Raw genomic sequence first — 14,730 nt, forward strand, 5'->3', positions numbered from 1 at the left:
TTTGTTTGTATACATGTGTTCACAAGAGCCTTCTCTCTTCTAAGAGCATCCATAGTAAACTAATTAAAATCAAAATAGTGCTAAGATTAGCAATATTTGTTCAAAAAAGTGCTCACAGTGGAATAATCAAACTTAGCAACCTCTTAACAACTAACCAAATTTTGGCCATTGGATAACCAAAACTAGCAACCTTTTGTCAATAATCAAATATAGTGAACCCGACATCTTTCCAATCAAGTACATTCATCATTACACAAAAATTTATGCAATGTTCACTTTACTACTCTATTCAAAAAATATTTCTCAATTCAATCATTACTCTAATTTCTTTCTCTCACTTTTCAATCATTATTCTCTTTTCTCACTCTATCTCTCTCAACTTTTTACCTATCTCTTCAATCATTACTCTCATTTCTCTCTTTACTCATTGTTCAAAAATACTACTCAAATAATTACTCTCCTCCATTTTCACTCTCTTTTTTTCAACCATATTGTCAGAAAATTATTTTAAAAAGTAGTTTTTAAAAAAAATTATACAACTGTATTTTCAAAAAAGAAAAGTTTTCAAAAATTGTTTTCTTTTTCTGCAAAACTTTTTTTTTTCCAGAAAATGATTTCGAATAATTATTTTGGGAAAATTACTTTGTATTTCTAATAAACAATTTTTTTTAGTTTGAAAACTATTAAAATAAAAGTTTTCTATATTAATAGTTTTTAGTTTTTTTGTAATTTAAAAAAGTGATATGGCAAATTTAATTATCCAACTTTAATTATACCATTATGGACCTCTAGATTGCTAACCTTATCCACAGTGGTATAATCAAAATAGGATAATCAAAAGTTGACACATCAGCTTTTGATTATTCATTTAAGAAGTTGTTAAGCTTAACAATGTTGAGGTTCACAATGGTCACTTTTAGTCCATAATCAAAATAAGAAGTCCACTACAATTTCACACAATCTATCTCTCCCCCTCTGTTTCCCGTCATTCACTTCCCTCCATTATGTTTTTTTTTGGGCAAAAATATATCAAACATATGGTGTTCTTCCTAGTGTTATTTATCAAAACAACACAAACTTTTTTTCCTTCCTATTCTTGTAGCCTATATCACAAATCCACCACTCTCTTAATCTTTCAAAAAAAATCAGATGTGTTCTTGAAATTGAAAAATAATGCAAGGTTCTTCCTTTTTTTTTTTTTTTTGCAAGGTTCTTCATTTACTAAACTATAAGGGGAGGAACAAAAAAGAATAACCACTTTTTAGTCGAAAAATTTATTTATTTTGCTAAAAAGTAATTATTTCTCAAAATACTTGGGTAAAAGTAAAAAAAAATATTTTTCTGATTTCTCTCGTCGAGATGAATCGATAACCCATAAAAGTTTGGCACAAAATTAACAAATGCGAAAAAAATCAAATAAAGACAATTTTCATATTTAAGTTAAGTTCATAAGAATGCAGCCTAAAATAGAAACGGGAAAGAATAGTGAAATACCGTAATCCGGCAACGATGGGTTAAATTGTAGATGATCGAGAAATATGAGTTTCACTTTTAGAAGAAAAGAAAGAGAAACAGTTTGTGGTTGAAGTGAAAAAGATATAGAGCAGGTGAAGAAAAGAAGAAGAAAATACTAGTTGAAATACGCGTGTATATAAATTTTGGAATCAATTAACTTATGTGGTGTGGGGTTCACAAATTTTGATTATTGAAAAAGGTTGCTAATTTTGGTTATCCAAAGCCTAAAATTTGGTTATTTCTAAGGATGTTGTTAAGTTTGATTATACCATTGTGAGCCATTTTTTGCACCAATATTATTAATTTTAATAACAATTGACTTTTGATTATACCACTGTGGATGACTTTAGCAACCCCTTAAATGGATAATCAAAAGGTGATGTAGCCATTTTTTACTATCTAATTTAATTTGATTAGTTCACTGTGAATGCTCTAAGTGGGGTGTGCATACATATTTTCTAGTGGAGTAGGTGCATACATTTTTTTCTAAGTGGAGTACGTGAACCGTCTTTATTCGACAATGTTATCTTTTCTTTTCATACAACTACCAATTAAATTCGGATAAACTTTCGTTCTTATCTCCAACTGTACTTTGTTTGCTTCATAGGAAAAATATATGGCTGAAAACAATCTTTATCAGCTCACCCTCAAAAGGTTGCAGAGGCTTCCAATCTTGGTTTCCTGCACTACTCATTGTTTCCCTACTGCCTTGTGATATCTCTCGTCAGCAAACAACTGAAAAAACATGGCTGCGACCTTGGTTGGAGGAGCATTTCTCGGCGGTGCATTTAATGTGCTGTTCGACCGCTTGAGTTCCCCGGAGTTCATCAAGTTCTTCCGGGGTCGAAAGCTTGACGAAAGTCTCCTCGAGAAGCTGAAGTTGACGTTACTTGAACTCAATAAGGTGCTCAACGATGCAGAGGAGAAGCAGATCACTGACCGATCTGTGAAAGCTTGGCTGGACGAGCTTAAAGATGCTGTCTACCATGCCGAGGACCTAGTGGATGAGATCCGTACCGAGGCCTTGCGGAGCCAGGTGGAAGCCGAGTACCCAAGAGGCAAACAAAGTTTACTGGATTCTCTGATCTCGACTTTCACTGGGTTATTTGACCGTGGTCGTATGAACTCCAAATTAGAGAAAATGATTGGCATGTTAGACCATTTCGTGAAAGCTAAAGACGTACTTGGTTTGAGAGAAGTTGCTGGACGGAACTGGTCCCAAACCAGGGTGCCAACAACTTCTTTGGTGGATGAATCCTGTGTTTATGGACGGGAGAATGACAAGGAACTGGGAAGCGATAATGAAATTGTTGCGCTCTGATGGAGAAAGTAGTAGCAAGATTGATGTGATTCCAATTGTTGGGATGGGTGGGATGGGCAAGACCACCCTTGCTCAGCTTTTGTACAACGATGGCAGATTGGATGGGCACTTTGTTAAGAAAGCATGGGTATGTGTCTCTGACGTATTTGATGTTGAAAGTGTCACAAGATCAATTGTCGAGTCAGTCGATGGGCCGAGTTTGGACGCAAGGGACCTAAACTCGCTTCAGGTCAAGCTGAAGGAATCATTGAGTGGGAAAAAGTTTCTTATTGTCTTAGATGATGTTTGGAACGAGAACTATGACAATTGGAACGCCTTGATGACTCCTTTCAGATTTGGAGCACATGGGAGTAAGATTATCGTTACAACGCGCAATGAGAGTGTTGCCTCTATCATGCAAACAGTTCCTATTCATAGTTTGCAAAATTTACCAGAGGAAGATTGTTGGAAATTGTTTTCCAAACATGCATTTGAGAAGGGAGATTGCAATGCTCATCCTAACCTTGAAAGGATTGGTAAGGATATAGTGAGAAAATGTAACGGTTTGCCTTTAGCTGGTGGTCTTTTGCGCTCGCAAAGAGATCCTGAGGATTGGGAGAACATACTGGAAAGTGCCATATGGGAGTTATCAGAGGAGAAGAGCAATATCCTTCCAGCATTAAGATTGAGCTATCATTATCTCCCCTCACATTTAAAAAGATGTTTTGCTTGCTGTTCCATAATTTTTAAGGACTATGAATTCAACATTGTGGAATTAGTCTCAATTTGGATAGCAGAAGGTTTTTTGGAGAAGCCCAAGAATAATAAGACAGTGGAAGAGGAAGGTTATGAGTGCTTCCGCGAATTGCTTTCAAGGTCGTTTTTTCAAAGATCAAATGGTAATGCTTCTTCGTATATCATGCATGATCTTGTTCATGATTTGGCTCAATATGTGATGGGAGATTTCTTTGATAGGCTAGAGGATGGCAACCCGCACCGTATTGCTGAAAAGGTGCGTTATTTCTCATTTGCTCAAAGTAGATTTGATAGCTTTGAGAAGTTCAAGGAAATAAAGGAGGCTAAGTGTTTAAGAACTTTCCTACCATTAATTTCATTAAAGCATAAACATCATGCCCGCCGGTGTTTGAGCGAAAAGGTTGTGGATGAGATTTTGCCGGGATTGACACGCTTACGGCTATTGTCGCTGTCAGAATATGGGATTAAAGAATTGCCTTATTCAATTGGCAATTTGATACATCTACGCTTTTTGAACCTTTCTCGCACCAAAATCAGAGAGTTGCCGGAATCAGTTTGTAAGTTGTATAATTTAGAAATATTGTTGTTATTTAAATGTGATCTTCTTACAACATTACCGGCAGATCTTGTAAAACTGATTTCATTGCGTCGTCTTGATTTAAGGGGAACAAACTTAAAAGAGATGCCAATGAATATAAGTAAGTTGAAAGATCTCCAACAATTAACTGATTTTATAGTAGGAAAGTGCACAAGTATTAATGAGTTAGGAGAGTTTCATTGCCTTCGAGGAGCAATCTCCATCTCAGGATTGCAAAATGTAAAGAGCGGCCATGAGGCATTGGAAGCAAAGATGAGTGAGAAAAAGCATCTTGAAAAGCTAGCATTGGAATGGGATAGCACTACAGAGGATTCACAGAATGCAAGAGATATACTTGGAAAGCTAGAGCCTCATACAAACTTGAAGCACCTTGAGATTAAAAACTACGGAGGCACAAGATTTCCTACTTGGTTAGGAGATCAATCGTTTTGCAATATGGTGTCGTTACGTTTGGAGAATTGCGAGAATTGCTTTTTCTTGCCCCCACTTGGTAAAATGCCCTCTTTGAAAGAGCTTAGCATTGAAAGGATGCCGGGAATTACGAGTGTGGGTCATGAATTTTATGGAAAGAGTGGTTTTTTAAGAAAATCGTTTGAATCTCTCGAGACTCTACGTTTTGAGAAAATGTCAGGGTGGGTGGATTGGTGTATATTAGATGTTGGAGAGTTCTCTCGGCTTCAAAAGCTTGAGGTCATCGAGTGTCCCATGCTGGTCCGACACTTACCGACAAATTTGTCTTCTCTGGTGTAGACATAAGCATAAAGGACTGCCAAAAGCTTATGTCTTCACTTCCAAATACTACTTCTTTACGCGAGCTATCGTTGATCGAATGCCAAGGGATGCAGTTGGAGTGGCAAGGGGTGCCTTCGGTTGAAAAGTTATACATTTCAAGCTTCCCAAGTTTGAAGAAATTTGGAAGCGAGCTGGTAACACTAAAAAATCTGAAGGAGCTGACTGTTGACAAATGTCCAAGTCTATCTGAGGAGATGAGCCATTGCTACATGTCCCTTGAAATATTGGAGGTGACGGAATGCGAGAGCCTCAAATCCCTCCCACTAGGTTTATTCCCGCAACTTCAGTCTCTGAAAATTATGAATTGTGTAAATTTTGAGACCCTGTTGATTCCAGACGGGATTGAGCTCAATCTGACATCACTTTACATTGTTTGTTGCAATAATATTATATTCTTCTTTAATTCTTTTTAGTTGCGAGAAGATGAAGGCTCTGCCAGAACAAATGCACACCCTCCTCCCATCTCTTTTGTACTTAATGTTATGGAAATGTCCAGAAATTGAATCTTTTCCGGAAGGGGGTCTGCCCTCCAAATTAGATCATCTTAATATCAATGATTGCAAGAAACTTGTTGGTGGCCGAAGAGATTGGGGTTTGCAAACACTAAACTCCTTCAAAATACTTTGGCTGTTCGGTGAATCTGAAGATGAGTTGGAGTCGTTCCCCGAGGAGGGGCTGCTGCCCTCCACTCTTAAACATCTCAGGCTCGAAAGAATGTCGACTCTCAAATCACTCAACAAAAGGGGCCTTCAACATCTTGGCTCTCTCGAAACCATTTATATTAGCAGTTGCCCTCAGCTCCAATCCCTGCCAGAAGAGGGGCTTCCCACTTCCCTCGTTCAGCTGTCTATTACGGACTGCCCATTGCTGAAACCTCGTTGCCGCAGGGAGGAAGGGGAGGACTGGCATAAGATTGCTCGCATCCCTCTCATAGAAATCGATGGTGAAGTAATCGGTGAATAAGTCTATCCATGATACGCGGCCAGGGGAAACCTAAGCTTCCCACTCAGGTATCTGTTCCGCACTGCATATACATTATTTTCAAGAAAAATTCAACATGTCATTACTTCATTCCATTCATCGATCTTCTGATTCTTGTGTTATTAAATGGAGTACTCCAGCTAGCTAGCATTATTAATTTCTCCACCGCTTCTCTTTCTTTTCCTCGTGATTTTTTTTAGTTATTTCTTTACTGTTTTAGCATACAAAAAAAGTTGATCCGATCAAGCAGTATATATACCATATTGATTCAACCCCATTTGGATATGCGCTTTAAGACCCATGAATTTTGGTAACTCATTTAAATCAATAGAACCAAAATATTGTTTGGATTACGTCCCTCTCTCTCTCTCTCTCTCTCATGCTCATATGGTCATGTGTATACAGTGCTAAAAATTGTCTTCCTTGTAACATGCAACAGTGATGGAAAACAGATTCTAAGGAAAAAAAAGAGAGAAAAGAAACAAAATTGAATGTCCACTTCCGTAGAGAATTTTATTGGGTTGAAATAAGATGTTATTATATTTAGTAATTAAAGAATAAGTAGTACAATTTGTCTGCTGAATACAAATTAATTATGTTGGCTAATTGGCTCTCGATCGCCCATTTGACTTATGACGTAGGAGTATAGTTTCTTTGTATTCATTTCAGAATATTTAGATACACGAAATTTGCATGTAAGTACGTGCATTAAGCCCGGAATTACGCTCTTATGTCTGTTTTGTTCTCCTTGCATGTGAGTGATTTTTTTTTTTTTGTAACGGAGGAACAGCCCTACTACCAAGTCATTAAATAGACATGATTGCGTAACCTAAACATTTGGAGGAGCTAGTTCGGCCACATCAGTCACGACCCCCCACTTATTGCAAGATACTCACCCTGTTGGGAATCGAACCCCAGAACTTAAAGAGTACTCCCAAAGCCAAAGCATCCGCCCGAACCACTAGGACAACCCCTGAGTGTTTCCTTGCGAGTGATTATTTATGGGTTGAGTCGAAATTAGATTACTTTCTAATTTGTTTATGTGTTGATTATATTGACTTACATAATGCGACTTTTCTTGCTTCCTCTTTTATTTTTATTTTTTTCCCTTTTTTGGCCAAAAAAATAGATAAGCGTTCACATATGATGGAGTATTGTTTTCAGCAACTCATGGTTATTTGCAGGAGATCCCACCACAATTTTGTCGCACCAAAGGTAACGGGGTCTCATTTTACGGGCACCAAAGAGTATGTTTAGCCCCATTTTTGATTTAAATGAGTTATCAAAAAAAGTTGATCTCTCATCTTTCCTCAGTATATGCGCTTTGTATTCTTTTTTTGCTTGGAATTGAAATTATATTTTTCGAAATAGTGATGAGAATGTTGACAAGGATTTTTTTTCCCCAAAAGATGGGAAAAAAATGCTTATTAATTGTATAAATCAACAGAGAAACGTCTTTCAATTGGTCCTATCACATTCAACTTGGTTTAATGCTGAGCTACACAAGGGCTGATTTTTCTGTAGTAAGAAACGTGAAGGTCTGATTGAGTACCGTATTTCAGACTATTTTGGACCTTTCATTGAGTGGTTTAGCCAAAGATGTCATCTTTTTTCATTTGCATTTTCTATAGTTCCCTAAAGTTTACTTTCCAGAGAAAAATGTGATATTGTTGCATCACCTTCCATCATAATATACTTGGTTCTTCTGTAGAGCATCTAAGCTAATGCATATTTCTCTAATTCTTAATTTTTCAAGGTTGGTATTCTACTGAGCATAAGCTCTTGCAGAATCACAAGATCTCAATCATGGCTGTTATTTGATAAGAACTTTTGGTCAGGTTGCATGGAATGGCTTCTAATAGCAGACGGAACTTGGGTGGCCAAAATTGTATAAGAAGCGATGGCAGATCATCTAGGCCGTGTTTGGTTTATGACTTTGTGAAGGAAAGCACTCGTATTGCTTTGGCATTACATGATTGTGATCAAACCAATTTTCAGTGCGTGACATGGAGGAAATGAAGTTAGTGTTGGGAAACCGAATCCCCAAGACCCAGTAATGACGCGTACAGATTAGACAACAAAAATTGTAAAACCCTATAAAGCGGAATTAGGGTTCTACCTCAACTCCCTGCGACACGAACGCTGGTTGAACTTGTTATAGCACGTCTTGCTATAAACCACGAATACTGCTCGACCGTACCTTACGATTTTCTATCGTATTCCCTGCACGTCTAGAACACGAACCAAGTGTGGACTCTTTCGTGATCTGTTTGCTCTCTCTAAGCCTGCCTCTATTTACTGAATAATAGAAAAACATTCATACTGACCTAAAGAGCATAACGTGTATATATAGGGCTACGATAGGGACCTAAGGAGTAATAAGTCTGGGCTCCCAGTGTAAATAAGAAAACTTAATCCCACCAGGATTCTATTTCTTATTTCACTAATTATAATTCACCCCACTACAGAATTATAATTGCACTCCCGTCCTTATCTCAATTATATTACGAGCTCCATGATATTAAATACTTATTAATCTCCCCATGTTAAGATTACAGATACCCGTTGATTAAAATAAATTACTAACAATCTCCCACTTAATCAACATCTTAACTTGAGACTATCCGCTTAACTTATTCGATATGTCGGATACAAATATCCACCTGCAGGGTTTGACATAATCGAAACTTATAAGCTTACTCAAGGGGTATCATCAATCCCTATCGGGACGTGGATTCCATTAATAATTAATAGTTGTCATATACATAATGTTGCTACCCAACTCACCAAAACTATTGACCGTATAAAGATCTCACTCTTTAATGAATCAAAGTCAACAACATTAAATATATACTTCTAATAATTATCTTTGGATTAAGAGCATAAGCATTCATAATAACCATGAGATTCCAATTGTCTTATAAAGTTAGTATAAAGACAATTACCTCAATACGGTCCCGTTCAATACACACAAAGTATACTAGCACAATGAGTTGGAATTAATACCATTCCCTGTAGTCAAGAAAAACCTACTAAAATATTGTGCTACAGTCCTACCGATGGTGTGTCAAATTCCATCTAAGACTGTGACCATAACTTATATTCCACAAGAACCGATGATCCAATCTTCTGTGTGTAAGCCGTACTCTACACACTGGATTATCTACTATGTAGAATAAAAAACACACATGCACAACATACAAAAATATCATGCAAATATTGCCCATAAAAGATTCTCATCAAAAATGAATAAAACTGATTAATAATTAAATATTAATCCATCATATAAAAACATAACTTTTACATAATCTCCTAACAAACTCCCACTAAGACTCAAAACCATACTGCCATGCATCCCACTCCCATTCCCTCTACGTGACTATCAAAAGTCTTAGCTAGTAAGCTCTTCGTAAAAGGATCTGCCAGGTTATTCGCTGATGCAATCTTGGTCACAGCAACATCACCTCTCTGGACGATCTCTCGAATCAGATGATACTTACGCTCAATGTGTTTGCCCTTCTTGTGAGTCCTTGGCTCCTTCGAATTAGCAACTGCACCGCTATTGTCACAATAGAGTGAAATGGCTGATTGCACTGAAGGGAACACTTCCAGATCCAACAAAAAGTTTCTAAGCCAAACAGCCTCCTTGGCTACTTCAGAAGCTGCCACATACTCTGCCTCTATGGTAGAATCAGCAATGCAAGATTGTTTGATACTCTTCCAACTTATAGCTCCACCTCCCAAGGTAAACACATATCCTGAGGTAGACTTTCTGGAATCCCTATCTGACATGACGTCTGAGTCTATGTACCCATGAGGTACCAGACTATCTGATTGGAACACCAACATATGATCTCTAGTTCTTTCAGATACTTGAGTATATGTTTCACTGCAGTCCAATGTTCTTGCCCTGGATTAGACTGAAATCTGCTAACCATGCCAACGGCAAAGCAAATATCAGGTCTAGTACACAACATAGCATACATAAGACTTCCTACTGCCGAGGCATAAGGAACTGCCTTCATTTTCTCCATCTCTTCAGGTGTTTTAGGACACTGATCCTTGGATAGATTGATTCCATGTCTAAAAGGGAGGAACCCTTTCTTGGAATCTTGCATGCTAAAACGGGTTAGAATGACATCGACATAAGTAGCTTGTGATAAGCCTAACATCCTATTCTTGCGATCTCGTATAAGCTTAATCCCTAGGATGTGACCAGCTTCTCCCAAGTCCTTCATTTCGAATTGGCTAGATAACCACACTTTCACTGAAGATAACACTCCCACATCGTTTCCGATGAGCAGGATATCATCGACATATAGTACTAGAAACACTACAACTTTTCCGTTGCGCTTCTTGTACACACATGACTCATGCGGACATTGATCAAAACCAAAAGACTTGATTGCTTGATCAAAATGAATGTTCCAAGATCTAGATGCCTGCTTAAGCCCATAAATAGACTTCTTAAGCTGGCCCAACATGTGCTCCTGACCTTTTGCTATGAATCCATTTGGTTGCACCATATAAATACACTCATCTAGATTTCCATTAAGGAACGGGGTCTTTACATCCATTTGCCAAATCTCGTAATCGAGATGAGCCGCAATGGATAAGAGAATCCGAATGGACTTAAGCATGGCTACTGGCGAAAAAGTTTCCTCATAATCGATCCCTTCTTTCTGAGTATACCCTTTCGCAACAAGCCTAGCTTTGAAGGTATGCACCTTCCCGTCCGCCCCTCTCTTCTTCTTATAGACCACTTGCATCCAATGGGTTTAATCCCTTCAGGTGGTTTTACAAGATCCCAGACCCGATTAGAGTACATAGACTCCATCTCTGATTTCATAGCCTTTTGCCAAAGTTCCACATCTTTATCTTGAAGTGCCTCATTTTAGTTACAGGGTTCAGCATGTTGATCATCAGGGATCATTTCAAAAGACTCTCCCAACAACGTATACCGACTGGGTGGAACAGTAACCCTCCCACTACGACGAGGTACCGATGTGTCAATAGGTGCCTCTACAAATATCTCTTGTGGCATTTCCTCCTGCACTATTGGTGGTAAAGAAGTTTGTGCCGGTCTCTCTCCTCTCAATTCTTCTAGAACAATTTTACTTCTGGATTTGTGGTCTATCACATAGTCCTCTTCTAAGAACTGGGCATTAGTGCTAACAATGACCTTCTTATCCGCAGGACTATAAAATAGTCCACCTCTCGTTCCTCTAGGGTACCCCACAAACAAGCAAACTTCTGTCCTCGATTCCGATTTATCTGCGTTCCCATTCAGCACATGTGCTGGTGCTTAGCCTCTGAACCTCGCATTCAAATAAGGTTGAGAAAAACCCCAAGCGTAGGGCTAGGTCATCGGTAGCATAGTAAACCGGCAAGACCGGGATCGTACCACAGGGAATTTGCAATATAGCTAGTCTGGATTGTAGGTTTAAAAGGTAGAAAACGGCGTTCAAGACGGCCAACTTGATTTTGCGTAGAATTGGTAAAAATCGCCCGGGCAAAAGACTGGGAAAAAGCTTAATTAACTTAAAGTAGGCAAGTCTAAGGATCTTCTAACCCTTGACAAAGGAGGTTACCGGTTCTCATAATGACTCAGGCGAGGGTCACGACTGCGTGCTCTCGCCCGGAGAATTTAACTTTAATGACTACATTTAATGAAAGATGTGATTAAATGGAGGCGAACCAACTTGTTTGACAAATTTATCAAACACATAGGAGGCCACGAGCCCTCAGGGAGCCGCTTGCCAAGACCGCTTGACAAATGCCTCACCAAGTAGTTAACACCCCTTTGCTTGGACCAAAAATGCAAGTTAAGCTTTATTCCGTAAATCATGCTTTTAAGCCCTAATATTTGAAAACCAAATAATCACCTAAGTCCTCGGGAAAGATTATCCCAAGACTTGGCCAAACGACTACTCACACATACTTAAAGCAAAAACCAAAGCATAGAAATAAGACATGAATTTTAACCGATAGAAATGAAAATAAAGTTGATTTTATAAAGGATCTAGTCCGCGGCTACAACATTAATAAACAAGAAAACATTAAACGACAAATACCTTGAGGAGTTCTTGAAGAAATTAGCTAGAAAAGCTTGAAAGCCATTAATGGAGTTCTAGAAAAATAAAAGACTTAAAGTGGAAAGTGACAAGATGATCAAGAAGAGAGAGAGAGAGAGAGAGAGAGAGAGAGAGAGAGAGACCCTATTTATACAAGGTGGTCTCTCTCACACAAAATATCCCAAGAAAATATCCCAAAAGTAGCTAAAAGTGGAAGATATTCCAAAAGTAGAAAGTAGAAAAAGCAGCAAAAACGTGGCTGTAATCTGCAGTATGAACCGGTACTGGCCAATTCCCAGTACCGGTTCATAGGTCTACAAAAGCTGGAAAACTTCAACTCTGGACAGCATGAACCGGTACTGGCCAATTCCCAGTACCGGTTCATAGGAGGCAGAACTTCAGTTTTTGCTCTACTTTGGCCCAGACAACCCGACAGCGACCCGACACCCTCTTTGGCCTAGACTAAACACCCAACGGGGCTTGGTGGAACATTGCCTCACTGCCTCGAACCCTTGGATACTTCCGACTACGATCCTTGGCGTTAAGAATCGCCTTAGCACCGCGTATTACCTGAGACAACCAAAACAAACCCTTACGTGCAAAATGAGATACAAATGATATCTAAGGGAATCAAAATGCTACAAATTAGGGAACTAGAGCACCAAGATTATACAATCTTGGTTGCTCATCACGCCCCCCAACTTGAACATTGCTAGCCCCGAGCAATGATGCAGAACAAAAGGAAAACTAAACAATCCTTCCGGCAAAACAACTACGGCACATGCTTCGATAATTCCAATGCGCAAGAGATCAAAAACAAACCATTTACCCCAAAGCAACTCACTGTCGGAGATAAGATGAGCAACTAGATGCTAAGCAGGTAAATAACAAGCATCCAACAGGAGTATCCAAAATCAAAAAGGTGGATACTAGACTTCCAACAACCTTTAATAACAAAAGTAACCATATCCCACGCAAAAGGTGCTCGAAAATAGGCGTGGTGAACAAAAAATGCCAAGCCAAATATAAGTGGAGAGCACCATTAGGAAGACAAATTAACTAAGCAGCCAGAAATTTACTGAAAAACAAAAATGCCACAGACTAAACATGCCACATTCAAAAATCTGAATCAAACGGGAATCAAAACGTACGAAGGATCAACTAAGGGCTTTAAAGCTTGTAATGACCTTGGTTAAACAAAAGAACGGTTAGCAAAAAGGGAAGCGGCCATATGCTAGCTTGGTTTTTCTACCTTAGGCCGCCACCGACACCCAACTACCAAGTCAAAAGGCCACATGCCGGCCTAAACAAAAACTTCCTAAGACTATTATTTACGAATCCACCTACTAAAATGAAAAACAAGATAGGATAGGAGGACTGTCAACCCCCATGTACCCCGACCAAGTAGAGGGACTTTCCAAAGGCGAAACCACCGACCCTAATCCTCTTCCGACGACTCCTCGTACTCATCCTCCTCGTGAACAGGTTCTTTACCTCGCTTCCGTGTACTCGACTCACCAACACCACTAATCCCAGCACCATGTACAGCTTCTGGTTCCTCAGGAGTTGATTCTCTCATATCAGCGTCCGTGGGAACATACACATCACCTTCTTTCCCACATCGAGCTGCTATCCATAACATCCCCCTCTTTATGGCCGAGACATCCCTCCTCGTACGACGTATTTGAGTCTCAAGCTTTTTTTGTTTCCTCTGCACTGATTAGAGCTGAGTAGCCATAATTCTAGTATATTCTTCAATCCTCCCAGACTGAGTCCTAGCAGTAGGCGTAGGGAAATCGAAACTGTCGGGTAGGGGTGGCTGAGATAATGCCTTGCTTTTCTCCACAGAGCCACCCGTAATAGGACCGGGGGTACCCGGAAGAAGCCTTTCCGGAACTAGTACTCCTTGAGACTCGCAAAGAGAGGTAACCATAGCCGGAAACGGGATATTAGGCTTTGACGGTGCCGAACTCTCCCTAAACCTCACCATTGACTTCCAAATGAACAAAGCCCAATCAACCACCTCCTCGTTGGAACCAAAAACAAAAATAACCTCGCCATCCTCCTTGCGTGGAAGCTTCTCCGAGCCATGGGGACAAAGATTGTAATGAACCACCTTATTAATAACCCGATACTTCTCGAATAACCTGCCATGGACAAAACGATCAAGCTTCAGGGGTTTATTAGTTAAAGCGTTTTGGATTTCTTCCTCTGACTTGGACCATCCTCGAGCAGGGTAAGTAATAGCTTGGAGTGAGGGGCGTTGGTAGTTGTTTAGATACTTGGCTATGACAGTCGGGGTCACGAGCACAGTTTTCTTCCCCAAACGAGAGGTTATTTTCTCTTCCTTCTCATCCACTTCCATATTAGCATAGAAATCAAGCACCAACTTGGGTTTAAAGCCTTTGATTGGATCGAAAAAGAAATGCAATCCTCGTTGGTTGATGATGTCAATGATTGGGTGAGTTCCTATCTTCGCTCGATCCACCTGACGCTCACAAATGTACTTCCGACCTTTTAACTCCTTTTCCCATTTCTTTTTCTCCTCCTCTTTCCTCTTTCTTTTTCGCTTCCTATTTTCCTCTTCGCTTCTCTCCGCTCACTCAGCATTCTTCTCCGGATCGGAGCGTTTAATGTACGACGTTTTACCGGAACTATCCACTGATTGAATCATATCCCCCATAAGCTTCTTTGATCTCCCCATTTCACAATTA

The 14,730-nt window shown here is 39.3% G+C and overlaps 2 protein-coding genes across 2 annotated transcripts; both read left to right on the forward strand.

Moving 5' to 3' along the window:
• Nucleotides 1-2,130: 2,130 nt before the first annotated feature.
• Nucleotides 2,131-5,364, forward strand: LOC131334648 (putative disease resistance RPP13-like protein 1). Its single transcript, XM_058369779.1, has one exon. It carries the CDS (start codon nt 2,766-2,768, stop codon nt 4,917-4,919), a length of 2,154 nt encoding a protein of 717 aa, XP_058225762.1. The 5' UTR covers nt 2,131-2,765; the 3' UTR covers nt 4,920-5,364.
• A 20-nt stretch (nt 5,365-5,384) lies between these two features.
• On the forward strand, nt 5,385-7,961 carry LOC131334649 (putative disease resistance protein At3g14460). Its single transcript, XM_058369780.1, has 2 exons — nt 5,385-5,971; nt 7,699-7,961. The coding sequence occupies exon 1, from the start codon at nt 5,385-5,387 to the stop codon at nt 5,922-5,924; it is 540 nt and encodes a 179-aa protein (XP_058225763.1). The 3' UTR covers nt 5,925-5,971; nt 7,699-7,961.
• The last annotated feature ends 6,769 nt before the right edge of the window (nt 7,962-14,730 follow it).

The sequence above is a fragment of the Rhododendron vialii genome, chromosome 7a (genome assembly GCF_030253575.1).
Source record: "Rhododendron vialii isolate Sample 1 chromosome 7a, ASM3025357v1".
NCBI classification, from domain to species: Eukaryota; Viridiplantae; Streptophyta; class Magnoliopsida; order Ericales; family Ericaceae; genus Rhododendron; species Rhododendron vialii.